Genomic DNA, 21561 nt, shown 5'->3' on the forward strand with positions numbered 1-21561 from the left:
ATTATATTAGTAAAGAGGTACACCCAATGGCAAAGACAATTTTTGAGGCCTTTTGCACGAAGGAATGCAGAATTTCTTTCCAAAGGTACAGCTCCCTATAGCCACCAATGACAGCCAAGAGTGACTCAACTACCAGCTACCCCAACGAATGAAGCACCTTCAGCTACTCAGGTTTCCCACACAATGAAGAGTCAATAGCTTGCTAGGAAAAAAAAAAAATAACCCTTTGGATTGGCAGCCACTGATCCTGAAGAGCAAAAGAGACTTGTACACACACTTTCAGACAAGGCAACTGCATATTCAGTTGGAGAATGAAGCGATAGCAACAAAAGAGTCTGTTTCCTACAGTGAAAAACAGGAAAGGGATGCCCAATTTGTCACAGAAAACAACACAATAGTATACCTGTACAATGTTCAGTTATATTTATTAAGATGTCAAAGCTCCCTGAAAGCAGAAGAAAGCCAGTCTGCTTGGGAACCCTTCCTGATGCCCAAATGAGAGAAACAGTCTGCAGAAGATACAGGAGATTAAACACTGGCTAGGTAAGTGATATCCTCTGGATTATTTGTCCCACTCCACAAATTTAAGTCCATAAACCTTGGAAGCTTCTCCCTGTCTATTGGGACTGCCTAACATTTTGGATAGCAAAACATTTGGATATACTGCTCCACAGGGCTTTCAAATAGTATTCATTTGGGAGGACACTCAGAAGGTATAATATGGTACCATTGCCTGAATATAAGATTCAAAACTGAAACACAAAAATGTAAAGGGATGCAAAGAAAACAAAGCAGTTGTTTGTATGCCAATAGTGGAAACCTGAATCATGAATAGAGACAGAAAAATTCCCTTCAGATAATAAGCGCGATTCAACCCTAGAATTTTTCAAATTACTTCAACGTTGAAAAGCATCAGGATAGACAGAAGAGGTCGGCAAGCTGCGTGGTGTAATAAAGACACCACTATCTGCTTTAAAGTAATTGCTCATTTCATCTAGAGTAGATATGGGTCAATGTATTAACAATCACATTACAGTCTCAGTATCAATACAGATCTGCAGGAGAATGCTCAATCAGAAAGGAATGCGATGAGCAGCCTTTTCAAACATAAGTATGACGTGAGAGGAAAGACTTCAGGAAGGGAATGCATACCAATAGTTTTCCTCAACAAAATATCTTTAAGTTGCTGAAAAAATGCAAGCAATTAACTTCTTAGAAAAAATAAGAGCAGCTAGGCAGGGGTAAAAGTATGTTAGATTGCGATTAGAAATCAAGAAGTGAAGTTCAGTTGATAAGCTAATTTAATTCACCGTATGTGGAGAGTTTCTAAATAACAGTGCTGTAAAAGGGACAATTTCCCATCCTGAATAGAAAGAAAACTAAGTAGGAAGCAACTGTTATATTTAAAGAAGTAAGGAATGACTGGAAGTCATATGAGAATGACTTTTTGCTAAATGACAAGCATAAGCAAGCTGCTCTGGTGAAAAACAATAAATATAATCAAGGAAACATTACACAACAAATGCATGAAGTGGTAAATTGTTTGTACAACAGGTTTTTTCCTGGTGCCAAACAGAATTGTTCACCTAAGAACAGAGATGGCTGGTTATCCTTAGGAGACAAAAAACTGAAGAGAATTTGGAAATCACTGTAGATATTTTATGAGCTTCATGCATGTCTGCAGCTAAGTGGTAAATCATCCTCTGAATGACAAGGAGATACATACAAAAACATGAAGGGAGCTGAAAATATTTCTGTACACAGCACCTGCCAGACTTTGTGACATGTTATGTCACCTTCTGGAATTCTTAGACAAAAACTTGTGATGAATACAAGAAATAACTGCAGAACTACTTAAGGTCTAAAAATCACACCTCAAATCCCAAGAAACTTCATCCTACTTAATTTAACCAGGAATTTAAGAAGATGGTAACATATGCATATGTGAAAGACTTTTTGTAACAGATGGCTCTTTAATCAGGAAAAAAGAGATGCAATGAGATGGCATAGTTGACCACTAAAGTCCAACGAACTAGAAACATAGCTTCATAATAATTATTAAACCCAAAGGACAACTAACTACAGGAACATCTCATCTAGAGTTGTGTTGGAGTCAACAGCACTTACAGTCAACCTAAAGTCACTTTCTGAGATGTGAAGAAGTTTCAGAGGAAATTTTGGACTGGACATTGGATTCTCTGGCTTGACTTGCTCAGAAGATTAGACTAGAGAATCACTACGATTTTCCCTGCTCCTCCTTCCAATCTTACTCCATTCCTCAGAGAGGATCCCTACATCCAGACTAGCAGGGATGGGTTACCAGTAACAAACCCAAACATAAGAGCAGAAACGAAGTTTTATTTGCATAAACAGATTAAATGATTAGGAGCCAGAGAAGCAACCAGAGATATCCTCTGACTTGCTTCCCTAGACAAAGGAAGAAATCCATAAATAAAGTGACTAACAAAGCTGCCATCACCAACAGGAAATCTGCTGCTCATCTAGGAATAGCAACATCGTGTTCAGTGCTGAAGAAAAAAACATGCTTAAAAATATCAACACACCAAACACCCTTTAAAAAAGTGGATTAAAAAGGGCATTACTTTTCTAACAATAAATAGCCCTCAGCACCACCTATGCAGTTCACTGCATATGCTTTCTGTTGACTTCAGGTCATACCATAGAGAACAGACATTTGTCTGTTTGGTGAATTACCTCCACCAGTGTGCTGAGGAAAAAGCAATACCCATCCTCATCCTGCTCAGCTCCTCTGTGAGCGACGCTCTTTTTTGCTTGACTAGTGCGCCTTCCTGTCCTACCTTCAAGTTATTTTAGAGGAGGATGAGAACATCGTGGAGAAACTTCTACTCTCGATATTTTGGCCTTAAAGTGTCCATTTCTGTTCTTCAGATGACAGGATTTAGCAACAGAGGGCCTTACTTAAAAGTCTGTCTTCTCCTGTATCGTGAATGAGCAGAAAAGCCAATAAGACGGTGTAGTCTTAAGCACTATTATTACATAGTTCCAAATCTCCTCAAATTTTTACCTCTGGCTATCTCTCCTGCCCAGCACAGGAATAGGAAGAAAAGAAGAGAAATGAAGTTGAAGTGCGGCAAAAAAAACCAACCAACCAACCAAAAAACAACCAAATTGCTCTATCTCTTTGCAATAAACCCTATTATTGTTAAAGGAACATTTTCCCAAGTTATTCTTATGCCTATACTTTTGAGATTACGCTAATAACTTCTACATTTGAGACCAGCAAAAGAACAAGAACAAACTATGTTCACCTGCATCTGTCCAAGAAACAGGCACAAATGGTTCTGGACACCATCATGCAAACATATCTTGATATTTTTTTCCTTCCAACGCTCCACACAAACAGAGGCCTCTCCTCTGCGGTTCAGGGTACCCTGCAGGCCTGTCTGTAGCCATACAAGGAGAACCCTTGTGGCAGCATCCTGCAGCCCACCCTAAAGCAATATACTTTTTGAACCACAAAACAGTAGGAAGACAGTAAAACTATCAGTGTGACATGATTTTGACAGCAGCTGGACCTAAATTTACAGTACAAGTACACAATCAATTTACTATGGGGTAAGCCAAGGTGTGAATTTAACAGATCAGGTACTCTATGGAAGCTGGCCACATGTATACTGTTATCATAGAATCATTAAGGCTGGAAAAGACCCCTAAGATCAAGTCCAATCATCAGCCCGACACCACTATGTGTGGTGGACATGGCTAAACCATGTCATGGTGTCACTTTTTGAACATCTCCAAGGAAGGAGACTCCACCACTTCCCTGGGCGGCCTGTTCCAATGTTTGACCTCTCAGTAAAGAAATTTTTTCTATCCAAATCAAACTTCCGCTGGTGCAACTTGAGGCCATTTCCTCTGGTCCTATGGCTGGTCACTTGGGAAGAAAGACCTTTTAGATAGTTGTAGAGAGCAATAACGTCTCCCCTCAGTGTCCTCTACGCCAGGCTAAACAAACCCAGTTCCTTCAGCTATTCCTTATAAGACTTTTCTCCGGCATCTTCACCAGCTTCATTGCCTTTCTCTGCACACAAGCCAGCAACTCAATGTCCTTGTAGTGAGAGGCCCAAAATTTAATACAGTATTTGAGATGTAGCCTCACCACTGCAGAGTACATGATCGCTTCCCTGGTTCTGCTGGCCACAACATCATTGACGATCCAAGCCAGGATCCTGTTGGCCTTTTGGGTCATGTTGGCCCTGCTGGGTCATGTCCACCTGGCATACCACACAGTATACAAAGTAGTTTATTCCTTTTCATCTATGTGGTGAAATCTATTTCACAAACTACTCCATATATCTATTTCAAATGTATTATGAAAAGGGCTTGAAACAGTTGCCGCTTAGCAGCTGGCCTATTATAATTGTACATATTGGCTTTCTCATGGCACTTTGTTTGCCTATGCATATTGTATTCTCAGAATTAGGAAATCACATCTGCAGGCTATGTATGCAAATAACATGATGCCCAGAAGGTATCTACTAAGGGACTGATGTGCTGTTACTTGTTTTGTGAAGAAAGAGCTTGCTCCTACAGCCAATTTACTGTTCCTGGGACTGCTTCTGGCATAAAACACTACAACTCACAGACACAAAACAAGAAAGCCCATGCAGCTTTAAAAGGGTATGTGGGGAGAGAGATAATTATTGCTATACGTTTGGGATACACTCAGATATTATCACAATGGCAGTTAATACAGTGCACAGATAAAGTATTTGAAGTATCTTGAAACTCCCATTCTCCGGCAACTTAAGATTTAATGACTCACAACAAGGCTTTTCAGTTCATTACTTTGCCTTCAGTTACAGAAAGAAAAGTTCATTAGGTAAGCACCTCAAAAAAGTATTCTGAGATCATTAATTTCTTTCCTGCGAATGTGTATTTATTTTCTCATTACACTGAGGCTCTGATTTTCTCAGGTGCCACAATGACCAAAAGAAAACAAAAAAAGGAATGAGTCATGACATCCCGGAAGATAACACGTGCAGTTTTTGAAATACAAGGGAAAACGATGGCTTCCAAGCCACTGTGGTTATAGAAAACATCCTAAATAAACTGCAAAAGGAAAACAGTTTCAAAATCTCAGCTTGTTCAGGAAAGTTGGGTATAACTTCAGAGTAAAGGCAAGAGGTGAATAAACAACCTTTCAAGATTGCATGCGGAGATCGATGTGAGTAACTCTAATGAGACTTGACATATTAGAGGGTTAAAGGGACACCAAACCCTGTAAGGCCTCATGTTTTCAATCCCTGAAAGCAATAAAGTTTGATAGGAAAAGTCATGTTGAATTTGTTTATTCTGCTCCTGCTATGTTTTTTTTCCCCTTTGAATTACATTTTTGACATTAAAATACACTACATATTTCTCATTGCTGTTGTCAAATCAGATTTCAAATCTAAGCTGTACTTTCTGCCCACATTAAATAAGCTGTATGGATTCACATACAAGGACTGTTTGTTCAGCAAGAAACAATAAAAGTCATACTCATAACTCTGAGTTTTTGTTTTTCCCTTTTAAAGCCAAAGTGCTTCCTTGAAGGTAGCACAATAGTTCAGGCAGTAAATGAGTAAATGAGCATTCATCAGTATTACAGAATATAATAGAATTATACATAAAATAATATATATACTTTTTATATATATTATTATATATAGAATAGAATTATATAGAGAATATGCACTACATGAGAAAGCAACGAGAGAATAGCTATAAATTAAGGTTGAAAACAACATACAAGTTGATTGCTAAAATATTTTTTTAATTACCTTGAAGAATTTAAAATAAGTGTAATTGTTCCTTAGTTCTAACAAGTCCAGATTTACATACACATTTTCAAATATGTAAGCAACAGCTATGGCAAAATTCCTTCACCTCTCACTGAATTACATCCAGTTCTGCACTAAGATGTAACTAAGACAGTTTGGTAGAGGAACTAGGAAAGACATACAGAAAGAAACCAACACTGCATTATTTAGAAAGGGAGAAGGCAAGCTGGCATGGAGCTAAGGCTGGGTTATCAATGCTGAACCTTTCGCAACTTCTGTCCACGAACAGAAACTGTGTTTGGTATTTCTCTCCATACCATAGTCCCCTCAAGTAGCACAGTAACTCTCACAAGAGTCCTGCATATCAAGCTGAAGTCACTTACATCTGCAAATCCTACTTTAAAATATTAAATCAGTACTGATGATGCTGTGCCAGATTGCTTTGTTCTAAAGGTGTGTTAAAAGAAGACACAAGAGAGGCACACTCAAGCAAGCACTTCGAGCTAGAAGGAAGAGCAGGATTTCTTTGAGGAAGAGCAGAAGGATTTCTAGGCATTTCAAGTTCCATCTGAAGCCTTCAAACACAATAACTTTTTTACTGAAATGCTGCATTACCAGTTAGTTGTCAGAAAGCTAGCTTACATAGCAAAAACTAGAGCTATAACTGAATTCACAATTTAATTATTTCAGTATAGAAAACAGATCCTATAGACCATGGGACTGAAATTAAAATAAATGAGTGTGTAAGTCTTTATAAAGCATGTCTGTAACAGTTCAGGAGCTATTCTCCAGCTATACCAAGAGATGGATGTTAAACCTTTGGAATAGTTTTCTGGCAGTCCTGTCTTTTCATACTCTGCCTATGAGATTCTCAAATGAAATTTCAAAAGCTGCCATGATGCTGTCAGCAGGACCATGTATCTGATCCTGTTTCACCTGTTCCTCGTGTATTTTTTTTCACCCTTACATAACCCATCACACACAAAATAATCTTCAGCTTCCCTTCAACAGCCTTCTTCATATACCCTTCAGCTTCCATCTTTCTGCTCACCAGGACTCCATCTACACCTTCCCCTTCAAATCCCTCGTTAAAATTCACAGTTTCCATGAAACTATCCCACTTTCTTCTTACTGATATTCCTCAGTATCCCTTTTTCTTTTGCTTTCTAAGTGACTTTGTTCACCAGATCCCCTTCCTCCTTACTCTCACCACAAACACCACCACAGCGTAAACTAAAAGAGGACTCGGTCACACAACCTCAGCTCTGGAAGTCCAGAAATCACTGTTTAGTGCTGAAAATGTACCCAACTTTCTGAAACTTAGTACCGTATCAAATTTTAACAGCCCAGCTCTAAGCTCTTGAGCACCCCCTAACACATCTTTTATTTGCACAGCTGTTTAACTCTTAAAAGAGCCGCGGTGAATTGCACTTCCAGCAGCACTACTAAAAAAAGTGAACATACAATGCAGCTGTTAAGCAGAGATGATATCCTGCTTCATTAATATGCTTTGTCAGATCAAAATTAGTTCTGTCATATATATTGGGCAGCCTGATCTAGTGGGATGCCCCCCTGCCCATTGCAGGAGGGCTGGAACTGGATGATCTTTAAGGTCCCTTCCAACCCAAACTATTCTATGATTCCATGACATTAAAAGTGAAAATATATGAAATTCAGCAGAAAGTGGCATTAAATAGCTTTCTATTTTCCAGTAACTAAGAGAGCCAAGATAATTAATGCTGGACTTGGTAGCAGTTTGATGTATTTAAGAGGAAAACACTGAGAATTAGATGACTGTTTTTGCTTGGTGTCTGTGTTGCCTCTTCTCTTGAACATCCTCCCCTCTAAATCCTCACAGGAAGCACTCTGCCGCTTCAGGTTTACGGTGTAATCAGCCGTGTTTCCACCCAATTCATCATAACTTACAGATGACATCTTTTCAGCGCAGAAAGGACTCCTATTCTCATCTTCAAGCAGACTGGAAGGAATCTGCTAATCTGACAGCTGAGTGAGCAGCAGCACGAACTGACCAGCACCGTGTGCGCTCCAAGCTAATACCAGCAACTCCCTAAACACGTGGAGCTCTTGCTTTACACCAACCATTCAAGGTGTTCGAGGCCAGGTTGGATGTGCCATGGGCAGCCTGATCTACTGGGAGGTGTCCCTGCCCATGGCAGGGGGGTTGGAACTGGATGAACTTTAAGGTCCCTTCCAACCCAAACTATTCTACGATTCTATGATTCTAACCCTTTGCCTTACAGCTCTTTTAGCCGCAAAACTGGCGGCGGGCAAGGGAGATAAAGGGAACGAGAGCACGGAAGGTCGCCAGCTCCAACCAGCAGCTGGAAAAGCCAGAGGTGAAGGCTTCCCAGCCCTCGTGTGAGCCGGATCAGGGCTGGAGCCCTCGAACTAAGGGATTTGACTTGCCAAGCTCATAATGACATTGAAATCAGACCTTGTAAAGTAATAGCATATGCATAAGATTTCTGGGAAAACCCATACACAGGCACCTAAGCGGGAAATACGCCCTGTCCCAGCTCCCGTCTCGCTGCACGAGGGCGGGCGATCGCTCCCTCGCGTTTCCCAGGCTCTGAGACTCCGACACGAGTCCCGCAGAGTTGATTTCCCGGCGTTCTCGGTGTCGCTGAGCCGCTCGCAAACTTTTGCTGCTCCGCCGAGTCACAGCCCCAGCCCGGAGCCGCCTGCCCTGCCCGCACTCCCGCACCCCCTTCGCCTCCCGCCCCGAGCGCTCCCCGGGAACTCACCGGCGGAGCTCATGATGCTCCCCGCGCCGTCCTCCCCCTCCTCCTCCTCCCTTACGCCACGGCCCCTCGGAGGGCCGAGGAGAAGGAGCCCATTGTTCCCCCGGCGGCGGCACCGACACCCCCCGCCCGCCGCCGCATCCCGCCCCGCGGCTGCCGGCGCACTGAGCGCCCGCCGCGGCCCCGCGCCGCCACCGGCGCCCCCTGCCGGGCGCGAGTGCAGCCCCGCCCACCGGCCGCCGAAACGCCAATCACCACCGCCCCACCACCCATCAGCCCCGCCCACCGACCGCAGTCCCGCCAATCAGCGCCGCCGGCCTACCTATAAGCCCCGCCCATCGACCATAGCCCCGCCCACCAATCATCACCTCCCACCAATCGCAGCATCAGCCACCAGGAAAAGCTCCGCCCCGCAAGCACAGCTCCACCAATCAGCGCCGCCCAGCAATCGTAGCCCCGCCCACCAGCCGCTGCCCGCACATCAATTACAGAGCCCACCCACCAAACCCAGTCCCGCCCACCAACCCCAGCCCCGTCCACCTATGGCAGCTTCGCCCACCACTGTCCCACTAATCAGTGCAGCCCCTCACACCAACCACCGCCCCGCCCACTAAGCACAGACCCGACTACCAAGCACAGACGCGTCCACCAGTCAGTCCCGCCCACCAATCGCAGCCCGCCACACGCCAGCACCCCTACCAATCAGCCCCGCCCACCAATCAGCGCCCCTACCCACAATCGCGGCCCCGCCCACCAATCCCAGCCCCGCCCACCAATCAGCGGCCGCGCGGCACCACGCACCAATCAGCACCGCCCACCCGGGTCTCCCGGTAGTGGGCGTTCGCGGTGCCTTCTGGGAACTGTAGTTCCGGGGCGGTAGAGAGGCCGGGCCGGGCGGGGAGGGGCCGCCGGCGGCGCGGCGGACTCCGTTTCCCAGAGTGCCCGCAGGGGGTGGCATGGCGGACAAGGATGACACCGGAGTTTGACGAAGAAGTGGTGTTTGAGGTGGGCGCGGGGGTGACTCGACGCGGCCCGGGCCGGGCCGGGCCGGGCTTACTCGTCTCTCCGCCCCTCGGCGGGGGCGGCCGGAGGTGGTGCCCCCTTTGGCGGCCGTTGGGCGTGAGGCGGGGGGTGGGGGACGCGCGCCGGTGGCGCCGGCCGGAGCGGGGGGGGGGGGGGTTAAAGGACGATCCTTTGTGCGGCGGCCCCGCCTCCCGGAGGGTCTCCCTGCTTTGGGGCTGTGTGTGTGCGGAGAGCGATGCGTGCCCGGCCCCGCGGTGCGGTGTGAGGCTCCGCTCCGCCCTGAGCGCCGGGATGGGGGGCGCGGAAGGGGGGGATAAAACCCGCTTCTAAATCTGTGAGCTCCTAAATCGGTGCGGTTCGCGGGAAAGGGGCCGTTCAGCGCGCATTCGTTTGTGTAGCAGGTGCTGGAACTGCCTTGTCTTCCCAGCGTTTGCGTTGCTGGCGGGATTTGGGTAAAACCTTGACAGTTGTAGCACATCTGAGATTCAGTAGATTGTAGGGTAGGATAGACTGTAGAGAAGAATATATTGTCGCCTTAGGATAGATATGGGTATAAACTGGAGAGGGGCAGATTCAGACTAGACATACGGAAGAATTTCTTCACCATGAGAGTGGTGAGGCACTGGCACAGGTTGCCCAGGGAAGCTGTGGCTGCCCCATCCCTGGAGGTGTTCAAGGCCAGGTTGGATGGGGCCTCGGGCAGCCTGAGCTAGTGGGATGTCCCTTGGGATGCCTATTGCAGGGGACATCCCAAAACATTCTATGATTCTATGATACTGCAGCCTTACAATATCATACAATAGTTTAGTTTATGTTGGAAGTGACCTCAAAACCCATCCAGTTCCAACCCTTCTGCCATGGGCAGCAACAACTCCCACCAGACTATCCAACTCATCCAACTGCTCATCCAACCTCACCTTGAACACTCCAGGGATGGGGCATTTACAGCTTCTCTGGGCAACCTGTTCCAGTCCTCACCACCCTCATTGTGAAGAATTTATTCCTAATGTTTTGTCTGAATCTTTCCCCTGCCAATTTAAAGCCATTCCTCTCATCCTTATCACTACACGCCCTTGTAAAAAGTCGCTCCCCAGCTTTCCTGTAGGTCCCTATCAGGTAATGGAAGGTCACTATAAGGTCTCCGCAAAGCCTTCTCCAGGCTGAACAGCCCCAACTCTCTCAGCCTGTCTATGTTGGCCTTATTTAACACAATGGTTAAATATATCTAATGTGGCAGTTCAGTGACAAAATCAGATGGGTTTACAGGGGGTGAATGTAATTGCATCTTCATGGAGGGTATGTGTGGTTTTGCACGTGTACAGGGAAAGTGGTTATAGAGAAATACCGCCTTTAAAACGATTGTTACAATAGTAATGAGGCTTCTGGTTTTACCAGTATGCAAAATGCTTCTTCCATGAGGAATTTTTTTTTTCTTAGCTCTGTGAATTCTATGTGTTCATGGCTTTGGTCTGTACCACGGAGTTTCCTGTTTATGTACAACCAACTTTGAATGCTAACAATAAAATCTGTTACTGGTATTTCTGCTATGTTAAAACATTTTCTTTAATGACATAAATACATGGTGAGAAGTTACTTCACAGGTGCAATGCCTGCTCTCTGCATTTTTTTCTGTAGTAAAAATGATACTTGTCTTACAGTTCCACAGTTCTTCAGTTCATTCAGCCGTTACTGTTTTGATTGAAAAAGTTCTGCTGCATTGGGAGTAATGGATCTCTCTGCATGTGCAACACACACTTTGCTATTTTCTTTGTGTTTTGGGAATGGATTTCCATCCCTAGTAAAGGGTCTTTGGTACATTACTATATCCAGTGTGTGTCTCTGTGTGCATACGAACACGCTTGTGAGTATACTGGGTGACTAGTAATGTATCTTTCATATATTAGGATATAACTGTCATAGAATTGTAGAATGGTTTGGGTTGGACTGGACCTTAAAGATCATCCAGTTCCAACATGGTCCCATGGCAGGGACACTTCTCACCAGACCTCAAAGCTCCATCCAACCTGGCTTTGAACACTGCCAGGGATGGGGAAGCCACAACTTCTCCAGACAACCTGTTCCAGTGTCTTACCACCCTCATAATAAAACATTTCTTCTCAGTATCTAATCTGAATCTCCCCTCTTTCAGCTTAAAACCATTACTCCTCATCCTATCCCTGTGCTCCCTGATAAAGAGCCCCTCCCCATCTGTCCCGTAGGCTCTGTTTAAGTGCTGGAAGGCTGCTGTAAGGTCTTTCTGGAGCCTTCTCTTCTTTAGGCTAAACAAGCCCAACTCTCTCAGTCTGTCCTTGTATGAGAACTATGACATCAAGTAAGCAACAGTAAGAAAATTCAAGTTATTTTAGTTTGTTTTGTTGGTTGATTGGGGAACAGATCTGGGAAAGATACTCTGTGATAATAATGAGTAACTTGCAGTACCACAAAAGTTGTCTTCATAAGTGCTGAGGAGTTTTCCTGCTATCATAAAATGAAGGCTCCACAGAGAATTATACACATCCTGCACACAGACGAGCCAGAGGTGGGAACTGGCAAGGAGTAGAAAAGCATCTGGATAGTTCATGCTTCAACATATTTATATTTTAATTACTGTTTTAATTTCTTTCTTGGGCCCCAGACTCTCCCCTTAATTATCTGTGGTTTCTGTGAAGCATCTACATTCTTTCTGTACCTCAGTAGATCACTTACCATGTTGGATTTTTAGAAATCACAGTGGCAAGGAGGCCTTCAGCATACAGACCCAGGTTACTGTGAGCAGCTGTCTGTGCTGTTGGAGCTCTTGCGAACAGGATATCAGTCAGTATTATAAGCAGTAGTGGTGCACTAACAAATGTATAACCAAGAAGAAAGTGCTCCTTCATGTTTTTCATGTCCAACAGAATGAATAGGAGAGACAAGAGGGACAGGATATGCTTCACCTGTCCCACATCACAATTATGCCCAAGGTTATTTTCTGGACGTTTTTCAGGTCAGAGCTCTGTCCAACAGGTCCCAAATATATCAATGATGGCTCCCTCCACTACAAATTTTGCAGCATCAAACAGATGATGGCCTATGGACAGTTGTTTGTGAGCTTCCAAGGACCTATAATTTCTCTCATTACCAGTCTTTAACATTAAAACATTGCTGAAGGAAGAGAAGCACAATATGGTATCACTGCTCTAGGAAAGCAGTATTTTCCATCAGAAGTTGAAAAGTCATTGCATATCATTGTGGTAGAATAATAATGAATGATGGTCGTTCTGCTCTGTCCAGTAAGTGATCCCATATTCCATCCAGTTCATACGTGAATGGATCAGTTCAGTTGCTGACCGTGTCGTCCTCAGCACTTCAGTTCTTGCATTTGTTCTGCTTTACAGTCAGTTGACCTTGTAATTAAAATGGTGCAAATATTGTGGGGAGAAGAGACAAAACACGAGGCACAGAGGTGCCCTTGATACCTTTGGCATGGGTTCATGTGCTAGCACCCTGTCAAATTAAAAATTGTTGCAATGTAGAGCAGAATATAGGAAAAAAAATGGAGAAACAACGAATAACATTCTTTATTAATGCTTTCTTATTTTATTAAGGAAAATCATGAGATAGAATAGAGGAAATTTGATGCTAAGTTACTTGAGATGAGTTTTACCACCCATAGTGGGCTAGAAGACGGGATGGTGTCGTTACAGCGTAGTACACACTGTGCTGCAGTAGTTTCTGATTAGGTGAACTTACTGTGCAAGTTATTTCATCCCAGAGTCCTCTGGAAAATGGCAGTGTTTTGTGTATTTTGGTATGAGACTGGAATTGCATTGGTATTTATTTTGCTTGGACAATGGCAACTGCCTCTTGTTTTCTTTTTCTTTTAATATATAAGTTAAATAAGCTCCTTGTTCAAACTGGCTAAATTCCTGCATTGTTATTCCATTGGGGGGACTGTGTCAGAACATAATTGGTTTGGTTGTTAATAACTGCCATCTAATTTCTGTCTCGAAATTTATTTATGGCCACTTTATACCTACTTGCTCTTCCGCTAATATTGCCCGTTAGATTACCTAGTTCTTATATTTCTCTAGAACTTACCTCTCCAAATGTATTAATAGAAAGAAGTCTTCTGGCTAAGGATTTTGCTGAACTGAATAATCCAATGTATTTTAGCATCCTTTTACAAATGGGGTTTTCCTGTTCTTCATTTTTAGTGTTGTGGGTTAGTTTGTTTTTTTACATCTGCTTCAGGTTGAGTTCATCTTCCTCCGCCTGAGCTTGCAGCATGCTACCCAGTTTTTGCTGGTGTCTTGTCTTGTACAATTGTCTTCACTTGCTTCTGCTGGGAATACTTTGTTTCTACAAAAAACTTTTTCAAGTCTTAATATTGTTTAACTTGGTTGTTATGCCATTACTTATGTCTGTCCATATTTTTGTCAACAGCTTCCACATTATTGGAGATTTTGGTTTCATTAGTCCCTCCGTGCATGGTCTTGCTTTTGTCTGTTGTTAGGTTGCATGCCATTTTCAGTACCTACTCAATGACATCCAGTTCTTTTTGTATGATGTTTCAATCCTTTTCTGCATATATGGTGTTATCTGGAAATTTCCTTAGCCTGCTTTTTTGGTATAAGGACAATTAAGGAAAATTCAAAAGCTTAGGACTCTGTACATAACCTTCTTCTGAGCTGATAGCTTTCCATTCAGCATAACCCACAGTTGTCTCTGTCTACTTATTTTCCTTTCCCATCTTCTCCATTGTAGCTGGTATGGCACAGTATCAAAAGCCCATATTCCATATGGCACAGTATAAAAAGTCCCTATAAAATTGCTGCATTTCCTTTATCTAGAAAAATCAGCTGTCTTGCCAAAGAAAGATGTCAAGTGAGTTTGGCACAGTCTACCTCTGGTGAACTGATATGATACCTTCTTTGATGATCACCTGCTTTCTTCTTTGTCTTTGAATTTTGCAAGGAAAGAGTACTTATTCCCAGTGGCATGCTGTCTTTTGATCAGAATTATAGGCCTGACATATTCCTGATTGCTTTTTTTTCTCCTTTTTATAATATAGGCACTGTGTTTGCTTTTTTCCACTTGTGAGTTTATATGTTTATTAAAAATCTTTTCTGCTGGATCTTTGATCTATTGTGCCTGTTCTTTCAGAGCACTGGGATGAAGATGATGAAAACATTGCTCTTTAAGTGCATTTTCAGCTCCTGAGTTCTGCTTCCAGCTAAGTCATTTGTCCTATATTTTAATAAGCTTGTGCAAGTTCTTTTTTTTTTTTGTTTTTTTTTTGTTTTCAGATAGATATTAAAGTTGTAGTCACAAAATCACAGAATCGTTGATGCTGGAAAGGACCTGTGGAGGTCATCTGCTCCAACCCCCTCGCTTAAACCAGTTGCCTAGGACCATGTCCAGGTGGTGGTTGAATATCTCCAAGGGCAGAGAATCTGCAGCCTTTCTGGGCAACCCTTGGTCATCCTCAGTAAAATGTTCCCTGATGTGCAGAAGGAACCTCCTGTGCTTTAGTTTGTGCTCCTTGCCTCTGGTCCTGTCATTGAGTACCACTGAAGAGACCCTGGCTCTGTCCTCTGTGTACTCTCTCTTCAGGTACTTACATACACTGATGAGACCCACTCTGAGCCTTCTCTTCTCCAGGCTAAACAGTCCCAGCTCTCTCAGCCATTCCTGATGTGTGTGACGCTCCTTCCTTCGGGTTCATCCAGACAGTTGTTGGAATGTGATCCCAGAAAATGTTCCTGACTTTGTCTGCTGTATGGTTCTGGCAGAAGGATTGGAGATGACTTTTGTTGTTTTCCATTTTAATGCTGTGTTTGCCGAAGAAAGTTAATCCATGAAGGATTTTTCACCAGGTTGTGCAAAAAAGCCCCAGATTTTGACAGCCACAGTGTCCAACTGCCACCATCTTAGATTTTTAAGGGATTTTTCAGAGACATTTGAAATATAAAGCTTTGCATATAGAATTGTGTAAAATATAGAACTGGTTTAGTTTCATTGCTACAAACATTTCTCTCCATTTCTTAAAATTTCAGTTAGGAACATAAAGCTTTTGTCACTTGAGACATTGCCGTCATTAACTCATGAGTCTTGTGACATACCTACAACCAGTTCTGTCCATATTATTTACTTAACATTGCTGTTCCCTAGCTATTTTGGTACTAATGGAAATACACACTGAAGAATAGCCCCACTAAAGGCTGTCTGAGTGTCATGATGATGGTGTCACTGTTTAATCTTTATTCTAGTTCTGGAGGATTTGATCATTAGTATGAATCTAGACATTTAAATCTGGGATTTATTGTTTGTCTCGGTAGAAATCTCAGACTGAAAAATAGAATTTATGTTGTGTATGTGATGTTTCCTGACTTCAGTTTTTATGTTGTGCAAATGGGAGAATAATACCAAATTAATAAAGTGAAACTTTCTTTGGCTCACCCATCTGCATCAATCTCAGAATCCATACTGATGTGTAATTAAAAAGAAAACAAATGGGATGAATGCAGAGAGAGTAAAAAAATCTCATGTGCAAATTCAAAAGTTTGCATCTAAGTAAAATATTGAACACAGCTCTGCTGAACCTAGAATTAGAACCCCCAAAGTCAGAAGGAAGAGGAGGTATATCAGGTGCTCTTGTTTCACGTCCAGCCCTCACTCAGGTGATCATCTTCCCATCATTGGGGGAAAAGATGCACAGAAATAGAATTACCCTTTCTAGAGCTTGGAGAGACATGGTCTGCATTCTTTGTCTTCTTGCTGTAGTGGAAGAAGCTAAGAGGAAAAACGGGTCCTGAGGGCAGTGGGAGAAGTACTTTACAAGCAACATGCCATCCAGAGAGAAATAGGAAGCACCAGGGCTCAGCACAGTTGGCAGTGAAATGGCAGTGAGTTTCGCCTGTGTGGGAAGGAGGTGGGAATGCTGGAGTTTTTTTAGGAGGGGAATGGGACAGAAGTGCTTGGGAAGTACTGGACAACATCATAATGTGTTCAGATGGCAGGTTCAGCTAGACAACTCTCTCTGTGCATTTAGGAAACCAGCCAAGATGCTGCTTGGTGCTGAAGGGCATGGAGGATATCTACATGTAATGTTGTAATGTACAGATTTCTGTAAGATTTAAGAGAGATTCCAGCAACAGGTGTCACCATTTCCAAGCATAATACAGCTGTACTCAAAACATGTCCAAATTCATAGAATCATCAGGTTGGAAAAAGCCTCTTAGATCATTGAGCCCAAACATTCCTATCTGCCACTAAACCATGTCCCTGAGCACCTCGTCTACCGGTCTTTTAAACACCTCCAGAGATGGTGACTCAACCACCTCCCTGGGCAGCCTGTTCCAGTGCCTGACGACCCTTTTATTATGGTGTTTCTTTGCTTAAAATACTGGTGCATCACTAAATTGAGATGTTCAAATCTCATGTGAACCCTTCTAAAACAAATGTAGCTTTTATCCAAACACTCAGTGATGTTTATTTTCACATATGCTTTCTTCACCCAAAGTGAGCTGTTCTAGAATTATTATTTTTAAAGAAAAAAAAAGAAACAAAACCAAATGAAAGGAAATCTGACCTCAGAAACTTTCTGTTGTGATGAAAACAGGCTTGTGGGGATAGGACCAGGCGGAATGGGTATAAACTGTAGAGGGGCAGATTTAGACTAGACATTAGGAAGAATTTCTTCACCATGAGAGTGGTGAGACACTGAAACGGGTTGCCCAGGGAGGTTGTGGATGCCCCATCTCTGGAGGTGTTCAAGGCCAGGTTGGATGGGGCCTTGGGCAGCCTGCTTTAGTGGCATGTCCCTGCCCAGGGCGGGGGGGTTAGAACTAGATGATAAATTTAAGGTCCCTTCCAACCCTAACTATACTATGATGGTACGAGACTATGAAAATTTTAAGTCACATTCCTTCAAAAACCTGAAAACTTTAGGACTTGCAAAGTAATGTGACTTTTGCCAAGCATCAGGCTTATAAATGCGTTGTGTTCTAAAAATTAATGTCTCACACATTACAAATTAGGAAAAAGAAGAAGATGAAGAGGAACGCTCTCATCTTCAGTGGTAGTGTCAGTAATGCTCCCTCAACAAGACGTTTTTCACCAAATATTAGGTGGACTAAAGCTGCGGTACATTCATTTTATACCTATGCGTGAAAGAAAGCCAGTTTGAATTACACAGTTCTGCCAAAAACACAGTTTACCTGTCATTCTGAAGTACTGATTCTGAGATTGTGCTTTGTCTGCCTGAGGTGTGGGCTGTTGGCAGAAGAGGTGTTGGAACTTCATTCTTCTTTTCCTACTTATTCCCATCTCCTTCCTCTTGCTGGCACCTAGATTCGTGGGTGGCTCAGGAGACTGATTTGACTGTAAACTAAACTGGCTGAGAAAGAAACAGAAGAGATGGGTTTTATTTTTTATTTTACAATCAGATCAGTTCCTTGTTCCCTCTCACCATTTGGCTGTATAAATATTACCGTTAGCGTTCTAAAATGGTACTGCAGCTTTCATCTTCACCCACTGGGAGCGGCAGATTAAATTGACCGTGTAACTGCAGCCTGGGGAGATCTCTCTGCTACAAATTGCAGTGCGCTGTGGAGGCACCTGGAATAGTGACGAAAGGACTACTTTGGATATCCTGTTTCTCAGCAGTCTGCTAAGAGGAAGGGCAGGACAGGCTGTGCTCCTTGTTATCCCATGACTGGGAGGCAGGTGATACCAGAGAGAAAATAAAAGAAACTGCAGGCTTAAAACTATGTAAAGAGCAGTCTGGGTGTTGTGGAGGCCAAGTAAGCTCATTAGGCATTTTTTGATAACACTGGTGTTGTATCTGAATAGATAGAGAACAAGGTTACATGGTGTGTGAACCTGTATTCCCTTTAATGTTTTTAATAGAAAATTTGAAGACAAAAGTACTTGATGATCCATGGTAAAAGTTTAGGTCTGTTGGTGGAAACATTTTTTAAGCCTCCTTTGTATTAATTACTCTGGGGTCATGTTTATGGGAGTTACTACCGCAGGACTTCTCTCACAACTTTAAGTCGTGAATCATCTTCCTTGAGACACTTGAAAAGTACAGTGAATCACTTTTTTTTTTTTATTTTGGTCTTTATAATGTGTCTGCCTGTTGTTTCTTGGATGCTTTGCACTTCAGTAAAGATGTTTGCTTACAGTGTGTCATTATTAGGAGTCAAAATTAACATGACTTAGAACAGATAAACAAGTTAATTCTTTGGAGATGGTGTTTTAAAGAGTTTTCCGAAATGTTTCGTTAATACTCCACTAGTTTACCAGGCAGGTGCATTAATTTCATTAATTCAGTTTTGAGTGTAAGTGAAGGGTAAAATCTGCGTGTTGTTAGTAACTGGCATAAACCAGACCAGTTTTCCTTCATCAGCCTAGTCCAATGGCCTGCATAATCAGTGACTTCCCACCCAAAGCTCCGGCTACAGAGTCTGGCTGACCTGTTACCCTGTCCTCCAGGGAAGGTAAAGTTTACCACTGGAACTTGTAATTTTTCAAGTATTTTTCATCTCTGTCCTTGTCAGAAAGGTCCTGCTCAGCTTTTCACCTGTATTCACTTGTCTACCTTTGAACAGGTAAATAATCCAGAGATCCCTTTGCAGATGAGTTTCCGGGCTTTGTCGATTAGGTAATATTTCTTTCTATGACTTCTCCATGAGTGCAACCACCTGCTGAAAATGCGAAGAAAAGAGCTTTCCTTTGCACCAATCCAGTGATATGGAGCTATAGACAGGCTGTAAAACTTTTCAAACCCTTCAGAACACGTGGGTGCATGCAGAATTAGAGATAAATTGTGCATCAGAAAATATCCAGGAGCAGTTATAGACGAATGGCTTCAAAGTAGTTCTCGGACCCTGCTTCTAAATCAGATGATACAGTAGTGCTGGAGAAACCAAGGTCTATGCTCCTGTGGAGGCGAGGTGAGAGCAGAAGAGGAAATTTGAATTACTCTCTCCTGCCTTGAAGTCATTGTCTAAAATCAGCCCTGTTAGCGCCTGGCTCTTTGTCAGGGAGAACAGGAGGAGGTGGTAACCAGCCAGGAGAATATGACCAAGGCTTTTAAATACTGTTGCTTGGAAAGTCTTATTAATGGCTGCATAGAAGATCGATGTGCAATAATTCTTTCAGGCAGTATCTTTTTAAAAGCCTTTAGCAATCTGTCATCCTTCTCTCCCTCCCCCCCAGTTAGAAAGCCACATTAGTCAGGAGAAATCACACGGTCCTGGGAAGTTTCAAACTGCATCTGCTGATGCCATCAGGAAAATGCTACTGTGCAGGGGCACAGGTGCGATTACAGTGACAGCTGCTTCACATCCTCGGCTCAGGTCATCCTGGAGGGACAAACAGAAAGAAACGGGGAGGCAGGCGAGATTCTATCAGGTGCATGGGAGCAGTATCGAAGAGAAAAATGGAATGCCCTCTTCCAGGAGACAAAGATCGCCCTGTCTGTGAGTGTTAGCTTAACTTCTTTGAATCTGTGTTTTGAAGAGAAAGGGGAGCTTTCGATACTGTTTAGTTTGTTCTGAGTTTAGTTACCTGTTCAGCACATGTTAGCCTTTGCTGTCACTTTGGTAGATGTGCTTAATCTGTTGTTTTTTTTCAAATGATAATTCATAACTTGCTGTTATTTTGGAGGTGGTTTAAGCTCCGACAGTGTTTTTGGCATATTAGAAAGATCAGCTTCAGATAAACATATCCATATTTTAAGAAGAGATCTTTAAACCTTCTGTGCTGTGCAATGGCATTAAATATCACTTCTAAAGTTAATCTGCAACATTAGCTGCAGTTGGAAGCTAGAGCTTGGATTTACTAGGTGTTAAATTTTATGATAGTAAAGAATGCTGGGTATGGGAAGCCCCCGTCTCTCTCTAATGGAGAAATCCTGAGTCATTTACTCCATGATGCATCAGCAAAAATAATTGGGTGTGGCTTTGATTTCCAGCTGCTACTGTAACAAGACTGAAAGCTATAAGTGTCTTAACCTAATTTGTGATTGCAAAAGGTTTTTCTCAGAATATGCACAAAATGCCCCATGTACTGAAGTGCAATATCTGTGCTTGCAAGGTTACAATAGATTTAATTATTTGAGTAGGTCTCTGTCATAAATAAGCCCTTTTCTGAGGCCAGGAAATTGTATTCTGTGACCACCTTTCCATAGGACAGCAGTACACAATGCTATGGATGCGTGATTTATCTTTTAATGATTAGGTTGGTTTGGATTTTTTGTATTTATTTTTACTGTAAAACTGCTGAGAGTTGCAAACACAATGTTTGGTCTTCAGTTTAGGTGATGATTTTTTCTAACCGAGTCAGTGCTGTATGCCAAGTTGCATTAAAATAAGCATTGGGAAGGGGTTAAAAACAAAACGAGTTGAGTGGACTGTTCTTTAATCTTGCAGAATGTAACTTGGGCTTAGAATGAGACTCAACCAGTTCTAAAAATGAAAAAAGGAGAACTGTAATTAAACATGTGAGTGAGATAGTTCTTAGTAGTGTGAATCTAAAATAAATAAGCTCAGGGAGTTGTGAATGAGGAGGAAAGGTTTTTCTGTCTTGATTCTTGAAACAGGAGCTTATGTAAACCTATACTCTACTATTCTATAAATAGCTAGTTACAACTGAGTGGCTTTGCGGTGTAACTGATTCTAGTGAATTAGAAAAATCATAGAAAGATAAGTGTTATTTTATTGTCAGTTTCTGCTGAGTCCCCAGAAAACCTAATTCTTAACATTTTCAAAAAATATATTCCTACTCCGTGCATCGACAGTTTCTGACTACCTTGCTTCCCTTATTAACAAGATTTTCCATATATAATCTCTACAAAGTACATGAAAGAATAATGACATTTTGTCTTCTGTCTGTCCTGGAACTGTTTCTGTTTCCAGCACACATTTTTGACAAGTAGCATAATAAACAACTGTCCTGACTGTAAATGTAGTGCCTGTCTCTTG

The 21561-nt window shown here is 42.6% G+C and overlaps 2 protein-coding genes across 6 annotated transcripts in view; one reads left to right on the top strand and one right to left on the bottom strand.

Moving 5' to 3' along the window:
- The window catches only part of FGD6 (FYVE, RhoGEF and PH domain containing 6), a 74576-nt gene extending 65840 nt beyond the window's left edge, over positions 1 to 8736 (bottom strand). For both annotated transcript variants that reach the window (XM_054060375.1, XM_054060379.1), the window contains exon 1: positions 8570 to 8736. In XM_054060375.1, the coding sequence (XP_053916350.1) occupies positions 8570 to 8582 (13 nt within the window). In that variant the 5' untranslated portion in view covers positions 8583 to 8736. The remainder of the gene's footprint in view (positions 1 to 8569) is intronic.
- A 640-nt stretch (positions 8737 to 9376) lies between these two features.
- The window catches only part of VEZT (vezatin, adherens junctions transmembrane protein), a 57505-nt gene continuing 45320 nt past the window's right edge, over positions 9377 to 21561 (top strand). Inside the window, exon 1 of one of the 4 annotated variants that reach the window (XM_054058395.1) lies at positions 9377 to 9571. In XM_054058395.1, the coding sequence (XP_053914370.1) occupies positions 9536 to 9571 (36 nt within the window). In that variant the 5' untranslated portion in view covers positions 9377 to 9535. The remainder of the gene's footprint in view (positions 9572 to 21561) is intronic. The other 3 variants (XM_054058404.1, XM_054058366.1, XM_054058376.1) reach the window with 3 other exon arrangements.

This window comes from Cuculus canorus, chromosome 1, assembly GCF_017976375.1.
Source record: "Cuculus canorus isolate bCucCan1 chromosome 1, bCucCan1.pri, whole genome shotgun sequence".
Taxonomy (NCBI): Eukaryota; Metazoa; Chordata; class Aves; order Cuculiformes; family Cuculidae; genus Cuculus; species Cuculus canorus.